Source organism: Telmatherina bonti (genome assembly GCF_933228915.1).
Source record: "Telmatherina bonti genome assembly, chromosome: 6".
NCBI classification, from domain to species: domain Eukaryota; kingdom Metazoa; phylum Chordata; class Actinopteri; order Atheriniformes; family Telmatherinidae; genus Telmatherina; species Telmatherina bonti.
The window spans coordinates 39,035,947-39,050,185 of NC_136624.1; the positions used below are offsets into that span (position 1 = coordinate 39,035,947).

A 14,239-nucleotide genomic window follows, 5' to 3' on the forward strand; every position below is an offset into this window, starting at 1 on the left:
ACATGTATGTATATATATACGTATATATATACATATATATATATATATATATACATATATATATACATATATATATATACATGTATATATATATGTATATATACATATATATATATATACATGTATATATACATATATATATATATACATGTATATATATATGTATATACATATATATATACATATATATATATATACATGTATATATATATATACATATATATATATATATATATATATATATATACGCATATGTATGCATATATATATGTATATATATATATACGCATATGTATGCATATATATATATATATATATATATATATATATATATATGTATGCATATATATGTATATATATATATATACGTATATATATACATGTATATATATATACATATATATATACGTATATATATACATGTATATATATATACATATATATATATACATGTATATATATATATATATATATATATATATATATATATATATATATATATATATATATACATATATATATATATATATATATATATATATGTATATACATATATTTATCAATTACAGGCTCATCTGAACAAGAACTGCAATAAACTTTAGAACAAATTATTTTTTTCAGTTACCTAAATTAGGCATTTTACTGGGCTGAAAATTAGCAGTGAATTTGCCGTTTTAAAACGCCTAAAGCTGCTAAAACCAATGGCTTGCCGTTGGTTCTAGCAGCCAATTTAACATGAAAATCGTGTTAAATTGTTATGAACAAAGATGGAAAACCACGGATATGCAGCAGCAGCAGCACAGAGCCCTGTTTGCCATCGCCGAGAAAAAGGACACTTAAAAGGCAGCGTGAACAGGAAATACAAAAAACAAGGATCAACATCGGACGAGCTTTCTCCAGGTGGAAGGAGCTGAAGACGGAGAAGGGTTTTAAAAAGGATGCCGAAGTCGCCAACTTTCTTCTCGACAAGTAAGTCAAATGCGCTGCCTAAATTGGCCTAAAGAAACGTTTTTCATTCTGTTGTATTTACCATAGTCATAATATATATTTTTATTTCTCGGTGTTGCCGAGGCTTTTTGACACACGTTGGCCACCGTCGTTATGTTGCCTGTTTTTCGTAAAGTGAGGTGCCAGAACGCGCATGCGTGGCGATGATTCCAACGTCAGGCGGATGTAAATGTTACACAATGTCCCAATATATCACAATGTCAAATATTTTTTAAATGACAAATGGAGCCAGTAATTTGAATTTTATTTGTTTTGATTTATCTGTGTGTCCAACTATATCCCAAATGCCTGTATGTCATAGGAGAGCTGACGTAAAAGGAAGAAGGATGACGTCCAAGGGTCTTTTAACATGTTGAGATTCATTGTCCTCCTATCAAATGACTGTTATGGCAGCGTAGACATAATATCTGGCTAATATTGTATCAATAAATTGTCAGACACCTTGTGTTTTCTTTTAACACTATGTTATTGCTCCGCCTGCTGCTTCCAGTCCTGCAGATTCTACCGCAGTATGTGGTTTTTTTTCTTCTTTGTTTTTCTGTTTGCAAATTTATTGAAATCAGGTCTCAGATTGTTCCACTAACCTATGATCCATCTGCTTTCCAAATAGCTTTGACCACTTTGATCCGGTGTCTCTCTCGCTCCGCTGTCTGGACTGGCTGATACGCTAACGGCAAAGCTTGAAGTCTAGACATGATGTCCTCCGGCTTTCTGAGGGAAGTTCTGGTCCAGCAGTGTTGTCTTTCAGAAACATCAGTCTGTTATCTGTGATGTCGCTTTTGATCTACATTCATGAAATGTTTGTATGCTGTAAGTTAGCTTCCTTTAAAAAAGCGAACTTTGGATTTACGCTTATCTCAATATGAACCTTTCTTTCTAAGTTGCTGGAAAAAGTTGCTCTTAAATGGTAACAGTTTTAATGACTTTTACCAGTTCTGTTTTAAAGTTCTTCCCAGCACAGAATCTGCACTTTTAAAGGCTTTTCTTTTACATGTGACACATTCTGAGGATTCTGCTATTTTAGTTCTTTTGGATCCTAGCGCTACTTTTGAAACGAAAAGATTATAGCATCATCTACTCTCAACTGAACAAATTATTGTTCATAAGGATACTGTACTTAAACAGATTCGAGTCCTACCTCTCTGACAGAAGTTTTTCTGTCAACATTGCTGCTTTTTTTTCTCATTGTCAGCACCTCTCTCCTGCAGGGTTCCACAGGGATCCATTCTGGGTTCGGTTTGTTTTTCCACATCCTTTAGGTTGTATCTTTAAAATAAAAGGAATTTTGTCTGCATTTGGTCCCAAATCCTGCTGCAGGCACGTTAACTCGCACTGGGAAAAGACGGCACATCCTGCCTGCTTTGGCTTCATTACATTGGTTGTTTGTTAGTTTTAGAGTTGTTTATGTTTAAGTCTAATTTTGCTGATCTTTTAACCCCACATGCTCCCTCTTGATCGCTGAGGTTTGCAGACGTTCCTTGCTGTCCTGAGGCGGGACAACCTTCCTCTTTCATACGGAGACCTTACCCGCTGTGGAGAGGTTTAATCCTCTTTAAAGACTAGTTTTTATTGTCTTGCTTTTGAAGCAGACTGAGCATTAGCATTGTTGCAGAATGTATGTGTTGTGCTTGTCTTTTATAGCCGTTTGTTCATTTGATGTTGTTTTAGTGGCTGTTTTTATGAAATAAAGCTGACGACTTGGGTCTGTGTGTTCGGTGTAACCTCCAGTTTCCTTTTGTTGCAGCGCTTTTCAGAGTAGCAACCTGTTCTTTAAGTAATATCAGAATTACTTAAAGTTCGTCGAATGATATTGTGGCTTGAGCCTCAATCATGGAGAGGAATTTCATGCCTTCGATATTACGATGAAGCTTTTTATTTTCCTCTATGAGGGCGTTGTTTTGTTCTTTCAGTGAATCGTTCTCATTTTTCAGAGAGTCAGATGTGGAGGATGATGATTTCGATTCTAAATCTTGTTCGAGTTTCTGAATTTCTTTACTGAGCTCATCGGTTCTATTTTGCAGTACAAGGTTCTCATCTTTCATCGACTTAAATCTGAAGTCAAATAATGCCAATAATTCTGGATTGTGCAGGAGCTGCAGATTTTTTTCGCTGAGCTCCTCACTTTGTTTTTGCAATAATTTCATCTCATCTTTTGTCGACTCAAACATGTATTCAATGCACTTCAGTCTTTCCAAATCCTCCCGGAGTTTCTCATTATGTTTGCTGAGATTCCCGTTTTCTTGTCGATATATGTTAACCTTATCCGTCATTGCATCAAATACGTCCTCAAAGCACTTCATTTCTTGCACCTCCTGCTGGAGTTTCTCATTCTTATCTTTTAACTCCTTGTTTATTTGCTCCTGTAATTTCATCTTATCCATCGTCGACTCAAATGAGGATTCAAAACACTTCAGTTCTTCAATATTCTCTTGCTGTTTCTCATTTTCTTTTCTGAGCTCCAGATTTTTTTGTTTCAACTTCTTGTTTTTAATCTCCAGCATTTCACATGTGGATTTAAAACCTTGTAATTCCTGCACTTTGTCTTGGAGCTGCTGAATTTGCTCCTTCAGCAGCTTTTCTTTCGGAGTCTCGTATTCACTGCCCATCATTTGCTTTTTGGTATCTTTATAGAACTTTTTGGTTTTTTGGAGCTTTTTTTGCAGGGATTCATTCTTCTCCATCTCCTCGGTTACAGCTTCCATCAACTCATTGTTTTCCAGTCTTAACAACTCATCTTGGTTTTCTACATCTTTCAGTTCCCTCCTCAGCAGCACATTCTCGAACTCCATCATTTCCCTTTCTGACTTCTCATCGCTGTGCTTTTTCTGCAGGATCTTTTTCTCTTTCTCTAATTCTTCTAATCTCCTCGTGGTCTTTGCTTTTTGTACATATTGGGTCTTGAGGTCTGCATTAAGAACGTTGATGGTTTTCTTCATGGCTTCCATGTCCATCGCCTGCTGGTTGTTGACCCTGAACAGTTGATCAATTTGTAGCTTGAGGTCCCATTTGTTTAGGCGTCGGGAGCTCCCCAGTTCTTTACGAAGATGCTCAATGACCGTTTTGAGTTCATTGTTTTCCGTTTTAAGGCTACGATCACATTGCTTCTTGCTTTCTACAGAGGCCTGGCCAGACTCCTGTCTGTGGAAATTAAACAGTTTTCTAAACATGCTTTCAATACAAAACTCACAAAGTAACTTCAGCGTGTCTCTTTCCGTTCTGGAGAAATAAATGTCTGTCTCACGGAATTCCAGGGTTCTTAAGTACTCTTGATGTCACAAAGGGTGATGTCATAAAGCTTTGTTGCATCACACTCTTTGTGACATCATCAGTGATGTCTCCCTGACAACGTCACTGCAATGGCGTCGTCATGGAGACGTCCCAGGTGATCAACCTGTGTTGTTTGAATGAATATAGAGGAAGGTGATTGGACAGTTTAGCAAGACATGAACATCTTCTGCATGTTTCTGGACTTCATTGCAGTTTGTTGATTTGGGGTTTTGCTGCTTTTGCAGGTTTTGTAGTAAAATATTGTTTTTAAATTGACCATTTCATGACTTCATTTTCATACTGTTGTGACTGTTGTTGAGATCATCTTCGTATGCTAAGAGAGGACTGCAGTTTTGCTTTAAATTAAACACATTACCAATCAATCAGAAGTTAAGCAGGTCATTCCTGCTTAACTTCTGATTGAACCCTAACCCTCACTCACATCAGTGGCTAATTAGCAGTTTGATGTCGAGCTCTGCACAACTCTGCTAATTAAGTCTGATATGAGTCAGGTGTGCTGCAGGAGAGAGACTCCTGAGGCTTGCAGGACCAGTAGCCCACCTCTGTAGCACCACTACAGAGCAATGGTGACGTACATATATATATATATATATGTGTGCATGTATACAGTCTATGGTTAAGAAGTAGTGTGGATATTCAGACACTGAACCCTGCAGTTGGACCCCCCCCTGCTTTAATGGAGGTAAAGACACGTGGTCAACCAAACTGAGAATGTTTTAGGCCATTTAAACTGTAATTATTCACACATATAACTAATTATATAAGTATAATTAGTATTTCCACTGACAACAAACTTAAATAACCGAAGCAAATTGTAGTAATATGAAGCCAAAGCAACATGTGGGAAACTTAATTGTCTCAGTTCCAGTTGTGCATGTAGCTTACAGTATTTTAATTTAAGTTTTCATAGACCTGACCACTGGTACAGGTTATCCAAAACCATCACAGCCCCTAGACACGTGCACAACACCGTCTCTGCGTGCTCAAAACTGTACTTGAGGTCTTAAATCTGTCAGTTTGGTGAGAATAAACTCCAGAATCTGTTCTGTTCACATTCAGCAGCAACGTTTCATGTTCTTACAATAAAACGTATCAGGTTGGAACGTGAAACATTCCACCTTTTTATAACGTTACATGGTTCTTTTATTCTGAAAGTTCTGCTTTCCGCTCCTTTTTGCGGAGCATGAACGACGTGCGTCATGACGTCACGGGGAAGCACTTCAGCCAAGATGGCAGCGTCCTTGACAGGCATGTTTTGGTGTGAATAAGCAGGTAAATTATGTCCAGGTACAAATCCACGGGTTTCTCTGCTGACAGGGAGACTTTGTGAGGGGAAACATGGAGAAACGAGAGTTCGTCGCGTCGCTGGTGGTAAGATTTTCTGTTTATGAGTCACAGAAGAAAAAAATCAGGAAATATAAACAGAATCCAGAAAACTAAACTTTTAGAGAGTTAATCTGTTTAAAAACATCTATATTTAAAATAAATTAAACTGTCAATATCTAACTACAGAAATGTGCAAATATGGGTAATTAACTTTAACTTAATGGAAAAAAAAAAGAAAAACGTCATATTTACAGGATTAGACAGGATATATGAGAAGATTTGAGCTGAAACTGAAGTTTCTGTTTCTCTCCAGTTAGATGGAGTTCAGCATGACACCAGTTCTGCCTGCAGGAGCCTGTTTCCAGCTGTTCCTGCTGTTTTAGTTTATTTAACAGAGAAGCAAAAGACATGATTGTAAATTAACATCTAATTTATAATTCAGCTTTATTTATATAGCGTCAAATCACAGCAATGCCATCTCAAGACACTTTATAGACAGGAAAAAAAACCAAAAACATATTAAAGCCAATTCATAATAGCCTATTTAAGGACACCAACAGACTGAGTTGGAGGTCCAACTCAATCTCCCATCCTGAGCAAGCACACTGGCGACAGTGTGAAGGAAAAAACACCCGCTTAACAGGAAGGAAACCTCCGGGAGAACCCGGCTCAGGGAAAGGCAGCCATTTGCCTCTGCTGTGTGGGGGGAAGAGGACAGAAAGACAACAGGAACTGCTACTCCCAACTGTCCCTGGATGAGAGGAAAAAAGTGATAAAATCTCACACGTACAAAAACAAAGCAGAGAAGAGTTTGTGCAAATTGCTAATTAAGATGAACAATGTAAAATACAATAAACCACAATGTTAAAATACCAACTGTCAATTAAAAGCACTCAATATCCAACATGATCATTGTTGTAGAAAAAAGTCTCAATGACGAGGAGTGTGGTTCTGAAGTGAAAAAGATTACAAAGTTTATTGAACAGAAAATAAAGAACAGAATAATACAAATTTTCAATTCGGAGAAACAGTCCAGAGGTCTGATGGGGCAGAAGTCTGGAATTCTCTACCCGAGTCCCGGGCTGAACCATCTTTTTACCCGCGCTTAAGGGCGTTAATTGTCTGCCCTGAATCTCTGTTATTCTAAACATAAAATGTCTGTTGTTAGCTGTAACCCTTTTCAAAGAAGAGAGTGTTGAATGAATATATATGAGCACAACTGTATTTCTAATGTGTACAAACTGGCTAAGTGGAGAAGGCAAACTGCTAATAATTATTTAGTTATTTCTTTATTCACAAAGTTCTCCCAGTTGAAGCGATTATGCGTTTGTAAAATATGCAGTGATGGTATGATGACCAAGCTGTTAAATCGTAGTTGATATTCGACATAATCATAACGTGTGTGAGTGCATATACATATGTGTGTAGGTGGGTATGTATGTGCATTTATCTCTTTCTCTTGTTTTCTCTGTTTTCTGTTCTCTGTCTGTCCCTTTTCTGTCCTCTCCTGTCAGGTCCAGCAGCATAAACTCTGTAATACGAACAATTATCCAAAACAAATAGAAAAATAAAATAAGAATCCAGAAATACAAGGGGATCATTATATCTATAAAAGCTCCCCTTGACAAAATAAATTTGCTCAGCAGGACACAGCATCCAGAACATCCATCTGCTCCTTAAATGCTGGACAAGACAAGTTATAAAAAAAAAACGTGCGTCGACACTTTGGCTGCCTGCATTTCTAATGAAATGACTGCAGAGCATTTTTACCTGTAATTTGAAGCTGAGTGTGAGTCCATAAAGACCCTGAGATGATTCAGTTCTTCTGCAACTTACATTCTTTGTCCTGACATGAGTACATCAGGTTCAATGCTGGGACTGGAGAAGAATATAACCCATTGTCAGCAGCCTGTGAGGATGTATTCATGTGTTTTCATCTTTGGATGCTGCAGAGCAATAACTGCTTCAGGATAAATACCACCAAAACAATCAGAATCACATATTTAGAGGTCAGAAATGGTCATAGTGCTACTTTTCAAGTGCTGCCAGTAGGGGATGCTGCTACTCTGTGCCTTTAGGACTGGTCACCAGTTCAGACTGACCATAACCATCATCACAAATTCTAAACAGAATGTCATGAATTTGCTCTGCTTTATTTATAACACAGTTGTTCCAGAGTGTTTGTGTGTAGGCATCGTGTCTCACGACGTGTCTGTCTCTGCAGGCGGGAGGCTGCGCAGGGATGTGCGTGGATCTGACCCTGTTCCCGCTGGACACCATTAAGACCAGACTGCAGAGCCAGCAGGGCTTCTACAAGGCTGGGGGCTTCAGAGGCATCTACGCCGGGGTCCCATCGGCTGCTGTGGGCTCCTTCCCCAACGGTAAGATGGTCAGCGTGAGTGGTGGTCCTCCGAGGACGCTGCTGCTTGTGATGATCTGCAGTAACGCCTGCTGCTGGTTTCTGCAATCAGAAATAAATAAAAACATCATGAAACTGTTTATTTAGCAGACAGAAAGCTTTGTTGGGGGGGGGATCAAGCCCAACTTATAACTGAAGCACGGTGGTGGAAGTGGTATGATATGGGCTTATCTGAGAAAACAGTTCAATACACTTTATAGATAAAGTGGATTGTTTTTAAAAACAGAATGTCACCAAAGTGCTGCACAGAGTCAAAAAACACAAAATAAAATAAAATGTCATTAAAAAATAAAAAGTCAAACAACTAAAAATAAATAAATACCCAATAAAATAATTAAAAGGAAAATCCATATCAGAGTGATTTAAGATGCTGCTTGTGGGGGATTAGGAGTTCCTTTTACACCAAAATAGCCTTTTAGAGACTGTCTTTGTTCTTATAACACAATTTTTCCCCAAGTATGTTATTATTCTACATGTTGCTGAGCAAAGATTCAGTTTTAACCGTATCGTCCTGCACAAAATTCAATCATTATTTTAAAAGTAGTGTATTTCCCATTTTTATTTTAAATGCATTGTTTATTTCCCACATTTAATTTTTAACTGTATTTTTGCATTTACTTTATGACCTCCATTACGGAGGTTAAAAAGGAAAACGAACGTTACAAACTCTGTTTTACTGTCGGCGTTGCAGCTACACATCGCATCACTAAGCAACTTTATAAAAAAAACTGTTAGGATGCAATAAAGTTACATAATGCCTCTTTAATGTTCATGCTAAAACACAAATGTCCTCCATGAAGAACCAGCTCTTCATTTACTCAGACATTCAAATAAATTTGGTTTCTTCTTCTGAATCTTTTCACGCCAACATTTCCTCAGTTTGTCAAAATCACACAGACCACATACGATCCTGTTCGGGTGAACCGTTACACCCGCACACTTTAATCTCTCGAGCACCAGAAACAACATTCAATTCAATCCAGTTTTATTTGTACAGCGCCACTTCACAACAATGTTGTCTCAGGACACTCTACATCCACATCATTTCCAGCCAATTCATACATATCCTATAATAGAAACCAACTGATTGCATCGAGTCATGACTTGGATCCAATCCCCCATCCTGAGCTGCACGAGGCGACAGTGGGAAGGAAAAAACTCCCCTTTAACAGGAAGAAAACCTCCGGCAGAACCCGGCTCAGGGAGGGCAGCCATCTGCCTCGACTGGTTGGGGTGGAGACGACAGGAAAGACAGATCAACAAAAAAAGGGAAAAAGGGAGAAATAAGTTAGACGGCAATATTGGCATATATTTATACATTAATATATCAGAGAAATAGAGCGAGGTACTTCTCAGTGCATCAGGTAACATCCCCATTGCTACATAAGTAATGGATGGCTAGACTACCCATAACTATAAGAGCAATGAGCAGAACCTGGACAGTTGGGTCCCGTACATGCAGACTCCAACTCAGGAGATGCTCATATCCTAACTATAAGAATCATGGAAAAGGAAGGTTTTCAGCTCCATCTTAAAGGTGTGGAGGGAGTCTGCCTCCCAAACCCACGGTGGGAGCTGGTTCCATAAGAGAGGAGCCTGATAGCTAAAGGCCCTTCCTCCCATAGTACTCTTAGAGACTCTGGGAACCACCAGTAAACCTGCAGTCTGAGAGCCAAGTGCTCTATTTGGAATATATGGAACTATAAGATCTTTTATGTACAATGGAGCTTGGTATTGGAGAGCTTTATGTGTGAGAAGAATTTTAAACTTTATCCTGGATTTACCAGGGAGCCAGTGTAGAGAGGCTAAAACTGGTGAAACATGATCTCTCCTGCTAGTCCTCATCAGAACCCTCGCTGCAGCATCTCAAGTTTAGTTTTAAAGTTTGGTTTAAATTCACATTTAACCTTTTTTTAGATGTTAGCTTGTGTTTTTCACTGCTGTGGCATGAAGCTGCATTGCTTAGACCGAGATGGTGACGATCAGAGACTCAAATTAAAACGTTCTCCAACTTTTGCAACAGCCTGTTAACAAGCCATTATATGAGTCAAGTGTGTTGCAGCAGGTAAACACTAATACCTGCAGGATGGTCCAGTACTGGGGTTGAAGGTAAAACCATTTGGCGGTCAGTTAGCGACTCAACCAACAGCTGCATGAATCGGTTGACCGTTTAATGAGTCACTAAGAGCAAATCGTTTCCATTGGTTAATCAGCCTGAGACTGACGAAGACGAGACGCTGGAGTCATAAATTGCCGCCAGCGCTCATGTCTGCAGGAGGGACTTATTCAGAAAGAAGAGTTAGACTCTTTCCACACTTTATTTTCTCAGATTTTAAATCTTTTGTACGTGTACAAGCGCTCGTACACACACTCACCTCCGTCTCTCCCCTGTCAGTGGTGGTGAGGGAAATTAATTGCTCTATACTGGTTGACTAATGGGCCTTAAATGGCTGTGGTTCTGCTTGGTTTCAGCCGCTGCTTTCTTTGTCACCTATGAGTACACGAAGTCCCTCCTCGGCGCCGGTGGAGCGCTCGCAGCGCCGCAAGTGGCACCTGTCACTCACATGCTGGCCGCCTCGCTGGGAGAAGTCGTAAGTGTTCTTATGCACCCCTCCCCCTCTCATATAACCCTGTGCTGCTGGACTTTTACCTTCTTATTGTTTTTTTTTTACTGGACTTTTACCTTCTTATTGGTTTTTGGTTTCACACCCGTGTTAAGTCTCTTTACTGGCTTCCTGTTGAATATCGTATTCGTTTTAAAATCCTGGTACTTCCTTTCCGAGCCCTACACGGACAGGACCTTAGTTACATTGAGGACTTAGTGAAGCCCTACAGTCCAGCTCGAGGTCTAAGGTCGACCGGGAAACACTTGTTGATGGTCCCAGGAACCCATTTTAAGGCCCGGGGAGACCGTTCTTTTAAAGCTGTCGCCCCCCCGTCTCTGGAATGAGCTTCTCCAGGATCTGTGCTCTCTGGATTCAATAGATCCTTTTAAAAACCTCTTAAAAACATATTTTTTCAGGCATTTTAGCTCTAAAAAGACATGGTGATACTGCTGTGTATTTATACTGTTTTTATTTATTTTTTCCACACGTTGCAGGTTTTTTATGTTTTATTGTTGTGAAGCACTTTGTGACCTTGTGTCTATGAAAAGCGCTATATAAATAAAGTTTCTTATCTTTTTTGCTGTATTTTTACCTTCTTATTTGTGTAGGACGTCCTCATTCCCAGTGCTGCCATCTTCAGGCATCCAGCCGTCGTGCACGCTTGTGTTCGCTGCATCTTCCTGCCTTGTTGTTTCTGTACATGTGTGTTAATGCTGTTGCCTTCTAAATTTCACAGAGCGCTATTCAAAGGGTGCCGCAGGGGGATGTGGAGGAGGGGATGGAGGGGGGGTTTGGCTGTAGGTCTCTGGGGTCCAGCTGGGTGAGTTAAGGCAGCTTCCTCAGGATCGTTCCAGTATTTTCCCCACCAGCTGGGTAAATAAGATCTCATTACTGCCTATTGACTCATCTACTTTCCCAGCGCGGACCCCCAGACTCTGCCAATTTAGTCCGGGGGAATTCAGGCTTGGAACCGACGAGGAGCAGAGCAATTTCCTCGGCTCATCCTCTCCCAGTCACTTGAAGTGAACCGCAGCATTTGAGCCATGTGGGGGCCACTGGTATTCACATGAAGGGGGAAAGGGGGGGTGGTATGGAGATGCTACGTCTTCAGTATTCATTGCTTTTTGGTTATTTTGACAACTTTTGCATGTTCATGAAATGGAATTATTCCAGTTTAGGAGGGGGGTCGCTTGACAGGTTCCTCTCAGATCAGCGAGCGCTAACTCGACCTGCGAGTGGCGTTAAAGCTGCGATGATCGATGTGAGGAGAATTTTCTCAGCACAGGTGAGCTGTATGTGAAAGGTGAGGCGGAGGCCGCGGCTGCCTTTAACCCCGCGCTGGATTTGAGCACATCAAAGGCGTAAATCCGGCGAGCCGGGCTGAGCAGAGCAGGGGCGGTATCCAGCTGCATCCCAGCGACTCCAGTTCGTTCCTGTTCAAAGAGTCTAAGCTTCAGGCTTTAAGCAGGAAAGCTCATCCTGCCGTTGCCACGACGCTTCTAAAAGGCCCAAACACCTGCAGCGTGATGCAACAACTGCTGGTCATGACCCGAGCAGAACGGCAGAAGCAGCAGGATGCGCAACAGATGACTTAAATCTCATGTTTTAACAGTTATTAGTTTGTTAAAATGAATTCTGTTCAATCAGCAGTTAATTTATTGGTGGTTCTGAATGTTTGCAGCCAATTCTGCAGAACTTTGCTGCTTTTTTTTTTTGTCGCATGCACGTATTACTGGTGTTTGTGGAGGTACGAGTGTCTCAATACAGCGCGTCTTCATTCGCATACGTTCCATTATTTTTCTGGATTTAACTGTCTATCAGGTTTATGATCACACAGAGTAAAATGTGGTAAAGTATTGATCTGGACAACATTTCTGCAGCCTAAATAAAACTTGTATGGAGCTGCAGGTGACATTTTTAAAAAGAACTTAATCAAAAATATATCTATATTATTTGTAAAGAGCCATGATTTTAATAATATTTTAGGCTTTAAACTAAAGAAAAACATCAAGCTGTAGCAAAAAAAAAATTATCAGATGGGATGTAGATATTTGTGATTTTTTTTTTTTTTTATGTTTCCAACCTTACAAGAAAAATGGAATAAAAAAAATTTGTGGGTTAATTTTTATTTTTCAAGTTTGATGTTGAAGAAATTAAATGCAATTCTATGAAAAAATGGCTAAAATCTGCATGTATGTGTATATATAATAAATATATTCATACCTCCCACAGACCTCTACACCTGTTGGCAGGTATTTTGTCCAATTGTTCATTAGAAAAGGCCTCTAATTTCTCCAGGACCGATTTGTTGTTTTTTCTTCAACTCAATTAAATGAAAAAACAGTATCTTGTATCACTAAATAATAATTTAGCAAATTTATAGCTCTTATGAATTATTTGAGTGACTGTTGTAAATGAATTCTTTTCTTTAATGAAAGAATATGAATGAATTTTAGGGCGACTTTATATATCCGACATGTTGCGCCTCCCAATAGTCAGTCACCTTCTGAACCACTTGGTCCGATTAAGCGTCGCGGGGAATCTGGAGTCTATCCCAGCAATCACTGAGCGAGCGGCAGGATACACCTGGACAGGTCGCTGGTCCAACGCAGCCTCCTGATAGCATACAGCAGTTATTAAAACCTTCTTACATACACAATGACAAAATAAGTTAACGAAAACAAAACACCAAAAATAGAAAATTAAGTAAATCAACAAAATAAGTGAAAAAACAAAAACCTGCATGTTTTAGGGCTCCTTAACCCGAACCAGCTCCATCCCCGTAGACCTACTGTAAGCTTCACCACATGCTGGATATTTCAGATCCTCAATACGTTAAAATGTATACACTAAAAAAGATGTGCATACATAAAAACCAGATATGGGTAAATCTGTACCAATTACATCATAGTTATTGCTATATTAAGTGCCGCCGCCTTCGCTTTAAACACAACCTGACTGGCCAAGTGACAAAACCTGCAGTTCCCCCGCATCCACTAAGGGTTCTAAATCAGAGCAAATCCCCATAGACTCCCATGTTAAAAAAACCAACTTCACAGCAGAAATCACCACGTTTACAGCAGAAATCACCACGTTTACAACAGAAATCAATATGTTTACAACAGAAATCAATATGTTTACAGCAGAAATCACGTTTACAGCAGAAATCACCACGTTTACAACAGAAATCAATATGTTTACAACAGAAATCACCACGTTTACAGCAGAAATCAACACGTTTTCAGCATAAATCAACACGTTTTCAGCAGAAATCAATACGTTTTCAGCAGAAATCAATACGTTTTCAGCAGAAATCAATACGTTTACAGCAGAAATCAATACGTTTACAGCAGAAATTAGCACGTTTAGAGCTGAAATCAACATGTTTACAGCAGAAATCAACACGTTTACAGCAGAAATCACCACATTTACAGCAGAAATCAATACGTTTACAGCAGGAATCAACACGTTTACAGCTGAAATCAACACGTTTACAACAGAAATCAACACGTTTACAGCTGAAATCAACACGTTTACAGCAGAAATCAACACGTTTACAGCAGAAATCAACACGTTTACAGCAGAAATCAAC

At 39.3% G+C, this 14,239-nt stretch overlaps 1 protein-coding gene across 2 annotated transcripts in view; it reads left to right on the forward strand.

The window, feature by feature from the left end:
- The first annotated feature begins 5,511 nt into the window (after positions 1-5,511).
- Positions 5,512-14,239, forward strand: part of slc25a26 (solute carrier family 25 member 26) — a 57,509-nt gene continuing 48,781 nt past the window's right edge. For both annotated transcript variants that reach the window (XM_079241783.1, XM_079241784.1), the window contains exons 1-3: positions 5,512-5,667; positions 7,847-8,003; positions 10,514-10,632. In XM_079241783.1, coding sequence (XP_079097909.1) covers positions 5,635-5,667; positions 7,847-8,003; positions 10,514-10,632 — 309 coding nt within the window. In that variant the 5' untranslated portion in view covers positions 5,512-5,634. The remainder of the gene's footprint in view (positions 5,668-7,846; positions 8,004-10,513; positions 10,633-14,239) is intronic.